A 13260-nucleotide genomic window follows, 5' to 3' on the forward strand; every position below is an offset into this window, starting at 1 on the left:
CTACGATCGGCCTACATCGATTGGAAACAGTCGCCAAACACAATAGATCTCCGCGAGTTGGTAGAGCACACAGCAAAAAAGCATCTAATCAATTCGTTCTTAGTCGGGAATCCCGTAGAAGCGGGTAATTAATAAATAGCTGCCTTCCAGCGGCCCGCCATAACCGACACTTTGTCTTACATGGAGTACATTCTTCTTTGGCAAGTGAAATAATTGAATTCATTACTTTTTATAGGTTCTATTCGACGAGCGCGTAATTGAAGGCAATTAACACCTAGCTAGCGCTGCCTGCTCGACGACGTTAATGTGTATGTCCGCCTCTTGAGAAACGAGGCCTGCTGGATGATTTTTCAGATTGATTTGATCGATTTTTCTTGGAGATAAGTGCGGTTGAGTCGGTGCTGAATAGGCTAGATGACAGTTTTTGAAATACCTTCCTGTTATGTAGGAATATACACTTGCTATTTCAGAAAAAAAATGTTCTCTATTTCTGCGGCTCATCCGTTCATTCTGCCACACTTTTTGGTCATAATTGTGTAAGAATATTTCGGATTCAAACGGATTTCATAATAGTTATTTCTCTAATTCTGTGGTTATTCCGTTCATTCTTCAACATCTTGTAGAACAAAATCGTGCGAGAATATATCAGAAACGCACAGTTTTCATGGTTATATTTTATTATTCTATGTTGGTACTCCGAACTTTCCGCCACGGCTTTATCTGTCAATTCATCAATTTGCCTTCTGCACTTGTATTATAAATAACTATTATAATACAAGTGCAGAAGGCATTGATATTCTTCCACGAGTTCAAAATTCAAAAACGAGCCACGAAGTGGCGAGTTTTTGAATGAACGAGTGTTAGAATGAGCCTTCTGTACGAGTATTATACATTATTTTCTCTAATTCATTGCATTTTTATTGAAATTTATGAAATATTTCCATAAATATCATTTAGTGATATTTGCATTGAAAAATGTTGGTTGGCAGAACTGATATCTTTAAGGCAGATTGATGAATTGACAGATAAAGCCGTGGCGGAAAGTTCGGAGTACCAACATATAATAATAAAATATAACCATGAAAACTGTGCGTTTCTGATATATTCTCGCACGATTTTGTTCTACAAGATGTGGAAGAATGAACGGAATAACCACAGAATTAGAGAAATATATTTTTCAATTTTTTCTAGACCCTTACATCCCTCACTATAATAACGCACTCATCGTCAAAAGTCTTGGCCTCCCCTATCAACTCTCAACTTGTTGAATTTAACATGATAATTTTGAATGTGTGGAATCTTCACTATCTTTTCACTTAAATGAAAAAAATAAACAAGCGGAAAATGTTTCTTGTTCGGGAGAAAACAGGTTTATTCGAAGTTAGTTAGTGTTCAGCGAATAACTAGAGCTGTACCTAATATTGAGAATATTCCGTGGAAAATGCCGAAACATCCAATTATTTGACCGGGCAAGAATAGTAGCCCTATATCAAGAAACTTTGTCCAACCACCAGAATGAGCATCGTATGAATATTCCACGGACTTCAGTAAGGCGCATAGTGGCCCCTTTCCTGGAAACCTGCAGCGTTGCCAGGAGATCGGTGCCTTTGATTTAGATTTAGATTGAATTAAGGAGGTTACGTTTCACTGCGACCTAATGTTCTATTGTGCCCCCATCAGAGCTATTGTCTCCATAACGTGATCTACAGCTCGCATTTCAGTTCCAGACTTCTGATGAACTCCAATATCCGGGATGACTTCAAGAACATTGATTCCTCACTTCTATAAGTTTCGTGTCCAAGGAAGGTTTTGCGTTGGCTAGCGATGACGAGGCATTCCGTCACTAGGTGATCCGGAGTTTCTTCCTCCTCCACACTGAATCTACACTCGTTATTTTCTGTTAGACCCAATCTCATGAGGTGTATCCTGAGGTGGCAATGCCCTGTAAGGAATCCAGTGAGGACGTGTACCATACTCTTACTAAGATCCAGCTACTTCTTGGATCTTGTAGAGTCAAAGTTTCGAAGAAACTTTTTGGTGTGATCCAGACCAGTAAGATTCCGCCAGAGTTTTTCTCTTTCGGTTGCCTGGTCGACCCATAGTAAGATCTGCAAGGGGAGACCATTATATCGCAAATTTTACTCGAAGGAGTCCAACGATATCTGTAACAGCCCTTCGAAGACATTTTTTAAGTACCTATAGACGGGTAGTCTTAACCAGTACTATAAAAAATTCAAGGACAAGAAGACCTATAAGAGTACCTTGGCTATCACCTGGACATAGATCTACCCGTTGGCAATGGGCAAAACACCACCAAGACTGGCTTTTACCACAATAGCGCAACGTACTTTTTTCGGACGAGTCACGATTGGATTTACAAAGCTATAGTACACAAGAAAGGGTTCGGAGAGTTCCAGACATACTAGAGCGACTCAATTTCACCCGGTAAATTATGCCCTTTCAAGGCAAATCAATAATGTGCTGGGGGGGGTATAATGTTCGGTCGCCGTACCTCTTACATTATCGTTGAACGAACAATGACTGGTGCCATCTACGTAGAAAACATAATTGAAACAATCATTGTTCCTCTGCGCAACGAATTGGGGTATAATTTAATTTATCAAAATGCTAACGCCTCACCACCTTCAAGACATTCTTCAAAAGAACAATATCCAGAGAATGAACTGGCCCGCAAACTCATCAGATATTGGTCCAATAAAGCACGTATGGGATTACTTAGGGAGAGCAATATCCAATCGCCAAAACCTACCTTCAACTTTTCAGGATTTGAGTTTAGCCCTTCAGAAATAATATATACGATATGCCTGAAAATTTAGTCACGTGATTCGTGGAATGCCTAGGCGTATTGTGCAGTTGTTTGAAAGAAGAGGTGGCAATACGGACTAATGATTTGAATTCAATTGTGGAATAACTATAATTGATCGAAAATAAATCACACTGGGCAACAAGAACAAAAGTTTTTTTGGTGCCTGGGATTTTAGAGCTGATTTGAACTATATTTGGACGCTAAATATGTACATGCATCCGTTTTTTTTGTATCAGCTCTACTTTTTTTGGATACATCAACTTATCTACCAATGTGGGTTTCATTCAGTATATTCATTTATTAGAGAATGGTTTTATTGTCAGTCTGTAATTTAGTAAATTCCAGGTAGATCTATGAATAGTGGAACCATCGCCTATGAGGTACCTGAACTGACCATTTTAATCCCCTAACTCGGGTAGGTAACTACTACATACTTCCTTCGTTATATAAGAAGTTGGGCTTAATGAAGCAATTTGTAAAGGCTTTTGATAAGAAAGGGTCATGTTTTGCATATATAGGGGTAAAAATGCATTAGTTGAGCATATAAAAACTCAAAGCAGGTATATTTGACATCCCACAAGTAAAACATTTAATTGAGGATCCTGCCTTCATAAATTCGATTAATCAAGTTGAACAAAAAGCTTGTACATTATTTTTTGGAGTTGTAGAAAATTTTCTAGGCGAACATAAAGCTTAAAACGATGTTGAAATGGTTAACAAGATGCTTCATAGTTTCAAATCCTTAGGGAGCAAGATGAGTATTAAAATACACTATTTAGACAGCCACTTAGATCGTATTCCAGAAAACTTAGGAGATATGAGTGAAGAACAAGGTGAAAGATTTCACCGAGATATTAAAGTTATGGAGGACCGCTACCAAGGAAGATGGGACCTGCACATGATGGCTGATTATAATAATATAATAATAAAATGGTTTATTCTGTAAGCTACAGCGTATAAACATATAATCACAGAGGCCTGAGCCTGTACGTGACTTCTAAATAAACAAAATATAATACAATAGCCGGTATTCAAATAATTCCACAAATCAAAATCAAATTCCAACTTTATTATTACTGCTGGAGTTTAAAAAGGGACTCTTCAAAAAAGCATTCAAGAATGTCGCGGAAAAAAAGCTTTCGAAGTGTTGAGTGACTATTTTATTTCTTGAATGTGTTTTTGTAAGTGTTGTAAGTACGACATAATATTGTATTTTGTATAAATAAAATAAAAATTTCGTATCTACTGTTGTTTAATACACTTACGGATTTTAGTTAAAATAATGTAACTTATATCACTCTAACATTTTATATCTTTAAAATTTGAGCTCCTAGGTGAAAATGAATAGGTTATTTGAATTCAGGACATCAAATTGATATGAAAACCTCGACGCCAAACATATGTGAACTCCTGTGAATCCATAAATTTTAATTTTGATATTTTCCCATTTTTCGTATTTTGCCTCATCCTACATCAAGCAAAAAGTAACAAACACATATTTTATATCAAATATGTGAATTGCGGTTGAAATAGGGGAAAATATTCATCTCATTTCCAGAACATAGATTGTTTATTTCTTGAAAAACCTAGGGGGGTCAAGACTTTTGACGATGTGTGTATGTAATTTCCGATGTCTTCAACCGAATAAGAACAATACCACCGTTTACATTGTTCATTTAATCTCTCCATTGCTCTTCTCCGAAACCACCAAGTGGTATCGAACCAAATTCCAAACATGGTGGAAGAAAGTCCAAAATTTCCGAACCAGACGGGCGCGCCAGCAATTAACGCAGTAATGTCGCCAGAAAATTCCTCGACCTTTTATATCGAAAATATGTGCGCTCCGACCACGCGAAAACTGCAAAACCTCCTCGGTTTTCTCAGAAGCCCCCCAGGACCAAAAACCAGAAGGGGGGGCACGGGACAATTAAACCGACCAAATGAGAAAAAACGCACCGAAAACCGATACATAATTAATTTAATAGTCGGCCGAGAAATAATTGAATATTTCGGGAAGCCTGGCCCCCCCTCGTCCCCCCACGGGGCGGTCGTCAGCCGAAACCGGTAGCCGGAACGGTCCGACGAACGAGATTCTCGAGTTTGGCGTAATTAAAAAAAAAAGCGGGCAGTCTGTCCTGCGAGGCGTGCCCCGCAATTAATTAGAAAAATTAAATATGGCCTCCCAGCCCCCGCCCCGGTCCGCCCCTCATTATGTCCGGGAAACAATCGCGTAATTGAAGCGGAGGTGCACGCCCGCTGCCCAAGACGCGGAAGGGCGTACGGTGCTCGTCAGCTGGGCTAATTAGCGCCTTGATTTAGTGTGGATACGGCGGACGACGCGGCAACAGGTAGATTGATTGCGTTTTGAACGGTTCAGGCCGTGGACTACTCGGGGTCAGCGAGGTACTACCGCGGTTCTAGGAAGGTCATAATACGACATGCGAAAATTTACTCATCATTATACGATATGAATGAGGATATTATTATTATTAATTGCAGAAAAAAGTCCATGCTCAGAGTGAAGTAGTAGATATTAAAGAGGCTGACTTAGGTCTCGAAGTCTTCCTCTGAAAAAACTCTTATAGACATGTTTCAAAGCCTTCTTCAGTAAAAGAAAAATAAAAGCATAAATCAATATTCAAAATATGAAATCAAAAGTAAATAACTGCTTGGTGTGTTCTCAAATGAAGAATCCAACCCCATCTTAGAGACGTTTGTCCTCCTCTTCAATTATTATCATTATTTCACTGAATCAGTATCGTTAAGACTCTATTAGCCTACCGGGAACTGCGACCAAGTTGATCTTTTTTCTTAACCCTACCTATTCATACAGGGAGGCTGTCAATGCTGTTAACGAAACCCACGGCATCCTTATGAGCCTTGGCTATTACTTCGTGAGTATTCAGAACTGACTTTCTCATGTGATTCTATGTGTTCGGCTGTTTCTACCTCCTTTTCACAGAGCCTGCAGATCTCATCTGTTGTAGCCCAGCTCATGGTAGCTTCAGGGGCTTACTGCTATAGGTCGGTGAAAGTGAAAACATCACAAATTTCTTTGCCTGAACAAAATTCGGAGTATTACTCCTCTGTTGGACCACTGCCTTGTATTGGTATTTTACAAGCTCACAGAAGGGCTCAGAACCAACAGGTCTCAACCTTGATGCCCTTTTACAAGCTCATTAACTTTTTCGTTTCCTTCAATACCGCAATGCCCCAGTACCCATAGTAGAGTTACATTATTGCCTCTTGCTAGTTGCTTTATGGTATTGCGGCACTCTCATGTCAATAGAGAGCCCTGGCGCACCTTTGAGGTTTCTTTCTTGGGCACAAGTATAGACACCTAGTGTCTCGGTTTGCAAGATATAGGTTTCACATCCCAGGGATCTAGAGAAACTCTTTTTAGAGCCATATACTCCAGTACCTGTGTCTTTTTCTGATTTTGATCCATCGGTATACCATATGGAGGAGGTTTTTATCCAAGCGATGATCATCAATGGCCATTTCTAAGGGTAAGTATCTTCTAAATCGAAGATAGTTGACATCACATCCGAGGGTTTCACCAGGAGGTTTGAGTCTAACAGCAAGCTACATTTCCCCACATGTAAATGTAAGGGAGGTAGATCGAGTATAGCCTCTAGCGCTGCTGTGGAATAAGGATTAGAGTTGGACTTATAATCAGATAATTTCAATAATCAAAAGATCGGTCCTCTAAAGGTTCTAGAATAAAATAAGCATTTCGACTGATCGACTTCTCGAAAAGATAAAAGAAGGAAAACCATTTACGTTCGAACAATGAAGCAACTCCTTCAACCTGTATCAAGTATCAATAAAAAAAATTTTATTCAAATGTAAAAGACAATCCATGAAATAAGATGGTTGGCTCAGAACAGTCAGAACTGGACTAAACGGTTATCAATAAAAGTCGCCATTTACTTTAAAGCAAATCAATCTTCAATGATGATGTTGTGATTTGTAGTACAATATGGCTGCTGTAGTGAATGTAAGGGAGGTTAAGTTATACAAAGGGCGTAAAACCCCACAAATCAAAGACTTTTTCATTTATTTAACATAACATGAATTCTAACTGGAATAACCCGATTATAAAAATGCACCAAAACAAAAAGAGAAGAAATTTTCAATTGATAATGAACGTGAAATATCAGATAAAAATCTTAAATATCAAGAATATTACAAAAATTAACAAAACAGAAATTTCTACTTAGGTAAAAATATATTCTCTCCCTGAAAACAACTCAAAAAATCTTGAAAATGTCAATAAAATATAACAATATAATACCAATGAAAAATTTTGTATTCTTGAAATGGCGACACTGAAGATGTAGAAATAGTACCTATAGAAAAATTTTTTTGCTCAGGACACAAAGTACAGTTTTTTAATGTTAAAAGAGTAGACTACAGAAACAAGATGAATGCTCAAAAATATACAGGGTGGCCATTTGAAAACGAAACAGACGAGATTACTGACGAAATAAAGTTTTTCGATAGAAATGCTCGGACAGGTCGATTTCTGTTTCGAGGGGGACAACTTAAGATGTAGGTTACGGACGCATAGCGCTTCAACCCTTGCTGCTACAACCCCCACCCCCAATTTTTGAATAGGGAAGATGGGGTGATACCTCAATTTAAAGGTATTTTTATACTGATTTCAGCACAGTAATTGTTTTTTCATTTTATGCATTAGTTCTCGAAATATTCATGCGTTAGTTAGTTAGGAAGGAAGCCACAGTCATGGTTGTTTTGAAGCTCAAAATGTCGATTTTTCACAAAACACTACAAGTGCCATGAAAACACCACTTCATTTTCAAATACTTAGTTAAGAATATTTCGAGAACTAATGCATAAAATGAAAAAACAATTACTGTGCTGAAATCAGTATAAAAATACCTTTCAAATGAGGTATCACTCACCCCATCTTCCTAATTCAAAATTTGGGGGTGAGGGTTGTAGTAGCAAGGGTTGAAGCGCTATGCGTCTGTAACCTACATCTTAAGTTGTCCCCCTCGAAACAGAAATCGACCTGTCCGAGCATTTCTATCGAAAAACTTTATTTCGTCTGTAATCTCGTCTGTTTCGTTTTCAAATGGCCACCCTGTATAACATGCAAGAACTTTAAGTCATTGTTATTGAACCATTTTCCAAATCCAAAAATAAACTCTCAAATTCTTCAAGACATGGTCGTTCTACTAACAGAACTTCTCTATTCGATCTTCTAGCTTCATTCAGGTCAAATTAATTCTACCTGACAAAATTAATATTGTATTAGTTCCAAATATATCCTCTCGCTATCAATCACCAAGATTCCAATTTTTTCTAATATATATTCATCGCGTCCTTTATCCATGTTACACCGGAACCATCATGTTCTATACAAGATATTTCCCGGAACCAACGTTCGAATATTCAAAAGCCCATCTATAAATTACCTCGTGACAATGAACAACATAATAAAAACGCTTATCAAGATCGACGGAATCCAACGTTCGAGACGCGATAACGGAATATTAAAAACCCATCTGACATATTTACGATGCCATCTTTCTCCATGTTTCACTGAATCGATGTTTGGTTTGAAAATTTTTCTTTATTTATCTATTCCTATTATTCCCTGCCAATTGTTCACTAACGCATGTTTCGTCTACATAACTTCATAAAAGTTATAAAGGTTATTTTTTTTTGAGCTATAGAACTTTAAATTGCAATAAAACAACGATGGATTATTCGGTTGACATGAATTTTATTTATCCGCAAGATAATCTTGTGGCATTACATTTTAAATATGATTTCTGGCATATGACCGCCACGGCTGGCTCGGATGTAGTCCAATCTGGACGTCCAATTTTCGATGACTTTTTCCAACATTTGTGGCCGTATATCGCCAATAACACGGCGAATGTTGTCTTCCAAATGGTCAAGGGATTGTGGCTCATGACCAATGACTTTAGCCCCACAGAAAGTAGTCTAGCGGTGTTAAATCACAAGATCTTGGAGGCCAATTCACAGGTTCAAAACGTGAAATTAGACTGTCACCAAACGTGTCTTTCAATAAATCGATTGTGGCACGAGCTGTGTGACATGTTGCGCCGTCTTGTTAGAACCACAGCTCCTGGACATCATGGTTGTTCAATTCAGGAATGAAAAAGTTGGTAACCATGGCTCCATACCGATCGCCATTGACTGTAACGTTCTGGCCATCATCGTTTTTGAAGAAGTACGGACCAATAATTCCACCAGCCCATAAAGCGCACCAAACAGTTAGTTTTTCTGGATGTAACGGTGTTTCGACATACACTTGAGGATTGGCTTCACTCCAAATGCGGCAGTTCTGTTTGTTGACGTAGCCATTCAACCATAAGTGCGCTTCATCGCTAAACAAAATAAAATGGACGTAGTACGCGATACGTATTCCGCACAGAACTATTATTTTCGAAATAAAATTGCACTATTTGCAAGCGTTGTTCAGGCTTGAGTCTATTCAAGATGAATTGCCAAACCAAACTGAGAACAAATCACTTAACAGCTGTTAAATCAGTTGCCATCTTGAACAGTAATGCCAACTTAGAGTTATATACAGTAGAACTCCAATTATCCGAAGTAATGGGGACCGGGGCCCATTCGGATAATCAAATATTCGGATAATCGGATTTTTTTTAAAAAAATTGCCATTGGAGAGAATAAAAGCTACGTTTTGATATTGCACTATTTTTTTATTATTGAATTAAATGAAAGAAACATGAAATTTTCACATGTTTTAAATATAAATAAAATGTACTTATGTACAAGTTTAGAAATAAAAATCATTGTTTTTTAAACATCTCCGTCAATGTAAGCTGTTTTGCGGTCTTCAACCGTTTTCGGGCAGCCAGGTCACGCATTCGCTTGACGGTGAGCAGTTGCAAGTGGTCACACTCGGGCTGACGCTCCATCCACTTCAAAGCAGTCTCGAGACCGGCAAATGCTTCACTAGCTGATGGTCCAGCGTCTACTTCAACATCAGCAGAAAGTTCTTCTTCCACTTCCACTTCAACATCTTCTCTCACACTTACAACAATTTCATCGTCATTGAGAATTTGAAAACCAGGGTCAGACGTGTCACAAGCCATCCACTCTCCTACATCTTCAGCACTTACTTCTGTACAGCCAGGAATTTTAACAATCATTTTTCTTATTTCCTCTAGTGACAACGCATCTTCATCATCATCATCCTCTCCATATTCTTGTTTCTCATATTCTTCAGATTCTTTTTTTTTGTTCTTCTCAGACGGTAGGCCTTTCAGTTTATTCCACGCACGTCTTAGCGTCACTGGCGTAACCAAACTCCAAGCTTCCGCTACAATGTAACAGCAGTCCTTTAAATTTATTTTGCTATGATTTGCCAAAACCAATTCTTCATCTTCAGCACCTTCGATCAGCAGTTTTCTCAGCAGTTGCCTTCTGTAATGGCGCTTCATTGTTTCAATAACAGACTGGTCCATGGGTTGCAGCAAACTTGTAACATTGGGAGGCAAAAACGTCGTTTTAAACTGCCCATTCTCTCTTTCCAACAGTTCTGCTGTAGGATGAGTGGGTGCGTTATCAACAATTAAAAGCACCTTACTGCCTTCTTTTCCCACCGATTTTTGGTGCTTTTTCACTTCAGGAATAAACACTTCATCATACCATTCGGTAAACAAAGCTGCAGTCATCCAGGCCTTGGGTTGACTTTTGTAGAAGAGTGGAAGTATTTTTACGTTTTTAAATGCTCTTGGATTTCTTGATTTTCCTATCAAAAAAAGTGGCAGTTTATGATTTCCAGTGGAGTTGGCACAGTTAAGCACTGTAACACGTTCTTTACTGACCTTATGTCCAGGGGCACTAGATTCCCTTTTAGAAGCCAAAGTGGTTTTTGGTAATGCTTTCCAAACAAGGCCAGTTTCATCGGCATTATAAACAAACTCTGGATCATAGGATTCTGATGCAGTTTTAAATTTTTCAATAAAATTTTCAGCTGCTGCAGAGTCTGCTGAAAGCTTCTCACCAGCCAAATCTAACTCGCGTACACCATGCCTGAATTTAAAATTCCTTAGCCAGCCGTTACTAGCCTTAAAAGATGAATAACCAAGCTTTTCCGCTAAGATTTTGGCTTTTTCACAAAGGATTGGACCTGAAATCGGATTTCCCATAGAACGTTGCTGCAAAAACCATTTAAACACAGCATCTTCCAAATTTTTGTTGGTTGCTGTCTTCATTGTTTTCCTGGAGGAACTTCCATCTCCATTTTCAAGCACCGAAACAAAGTTTAAAAGTGTTGACTTACTGTTTTTAATGTCAGAAATTGTTGCTTGTCCAACACCATAAATCTCAGACAACTTCTTACCCGTTACACCTTTATCGAGTTGCTCTATAATTTTCAGTTTGTCCGCTAACGATAGCACAACACGTTTTCTTTTCGAAGCCATGGTATAAAAACAATACAGTATTGTACACGCACAAACAAAAGTAAGCCGTAGCGAAAGAGTAGCGTCCTCGAGCAAGGTCAATAGCACACTGGCTAATCAAAACAAACAATGACAGGTGCGCCGTGACTGCAATGTGCCGGAACTTGTCTTAACTTGTTAAGACAAGTCAAGTCAAGACTTGACGCGCAAACACTGGCTTCGCGGCTTTTTTGTGATTCGGATAATCGGCGATTCGGATAGTCGGAGTTCGGATAATTGGAGTTCTACTGTACCTCGAAAAAAAAACACCCGTTAGCTGCTTTAAAAATTGTTCCAGTATCACGAAAGGCATGCATAAGCAACACTGAAAATCAGTTAATCAGTTATACACTTGATGCTCGAATGCCTTGACTAGGATAAATTGCCTCATCAGGCCTGACTGACAGAATCTCAGTTCATATAATTCAGAAATTCAATAGAAAACACAATCAAGTACTTGAAAGAATAAATATGTACAACTTTATTAAATGTGCCAAATTCTGTATTCGTTTGATTAATGCATATTTCGTCGAAATAAATAGATCGTAGATGTCATTCAATAAACTTAGGTATTTATAAACATAACGCCATCGAAATATTAGTCGATTTGTGTCTGCATCATGTTATCAAGTTATTCTCGATTGAACATGTCAACAAACGAGCCAAATTCTCGTCATTTGCGGTAGGTTTTAATTTTCTGCTTTAATATAAAGAAATCTGCGGTTGAGGCTCATTAAATGCTCTCAAATATCTACGGTGAGGCCGCTATTTTAAGTCTAAGGAAACCACTTTGGTATAAGGGACTTTGTTAGTTTTGTTGCTTCCCACCTTTCGGTTTAAGCTCTTTGGTCTTTCGCTCTTAGCTACCCACTATCTAGTTCATCAACCCTTCGCGGTGAGGCCGCTATTAGTGGAAGGACGGTGTTTTTGACATCGAAAACCAGCATGGAACAGAGAAGGTTTTCGAATATGCAGAATTGGAGGCATTACTTGATCAAGATTGTAGAACGCAACAACAATTGGCAGGATCTTTGAGAGTGATGCAACAAGTCATTTCAAAGCGCCTGAAAGTCATAGAAATGATTCAGAAACAAGGAAATTGGGTGCCGTACGAGTTGAAGCCTAGAGATGTTGAACAGCGTTTGTTTGCTTGTGAACAGCTGCTTGCAAGGCAAAGCCTTCCGCATCGCATTGTGACTGGAGACGAAAAATGGTTTCATTACGATAATCCCAAGCGAAGAAAATTATGGCCAAAACCGAATATTCACCCTTCCAAGTTCATACTCTGTATTTGGTGGGAGCAGATCGGCGTGGATTATGAGTTGTTAAAACCGACTGAAAAAATCATAGGTGATCGATATCGAACGCAATTAATGCATTTGAGCTGAGCATTGAAAGACAAACGGCCGCAATACAACGAGAGACATGATAAAGTAATTTTACAGCATGACAATGCCACAGTATTCTCCAGACGTTGCACCCTCGGACTGTCACTTGTTTCGATCAATGGCACATGGCCTGGCTGACCAGCACTTCCGGTTATATGAAGAAGTGAAAATTGGATCGATTCGTGGATCGCTTTGAAAGATGTCCAGTCGCTCAAGAACAACTGAGTATATTGCTACTGCAGCCTGTAGTGTTGACGAAATCCTAAGTTTGTCGATTCCTCGTCAATCTTGAGAATTCGACATTCAACAAACGCCATTACACCGAAATTTGCATAAAGACTTGAGTCTTAAAGCTTTCAAAGTTCAATTAACACAAATACCTAAGCCCGTCGATCACCAATAACGAATCTTCGCTGTTAAGTTCCTTGAAATGCATCAAAATGATCCGGATTTTCATCATTCATAAATCATCTTCATTGGTGAGGCCCATTTTCACCTCAGAGGCTTTTTTAGCAGAATTGGCGCTTTTGGGACTCGAAAAATGGAAGGGATATTGTCGAATAGCTTCTCC

The 13260-nt window shown here is 38.7% G+C and overlaps 1 protein-coding gene across 1 annotated transcript; it reads right to left on the reverse strand.

Moving 5' to 3' along the window:
* Nucleotides 1–9642: 9642 nt before the first annotated feature.
* LOC123675475 (jerky protein homolog-like) lies at nucleotides 9643–11283 on the reverse strand. Its single transcript, XM_045610834.1, has one exon. It carries the CDS (start codon nucleotides 11281–11283, stop codon nucleotides 9643–9645), a length of 1641 nt encoding a protein of 546 aa, XP_045466790.1.
* Nucleotides 11284–13260: the final 1977 nt, after the last annotated feature.

This window comes from Harmonia axyridis, chromosome 3 (assembly GCF_914767665.1).
Source record: "Harmonia axyridis chromosome 3, icHarAxyr1.1, whole genome shotgun sequence".
In the NCBI taxonomy this organism is placed as follows: Eukaryota; Metazoa; Arthropoda; class Insecta; order Coleoptera; family Coccinellidae; genus Harmonia; species Harmonia axyridis.

What these genes read in the sequence shown, in the direction of transcription:
- LOC123675475 (XM_045610834.1), bottom strand. Translation starts at nt 11,283, where the DNA reads ATGGCTTCGAAAAGAAAACGTGTTGTGCTATCGTTAGCGGACAAACTG.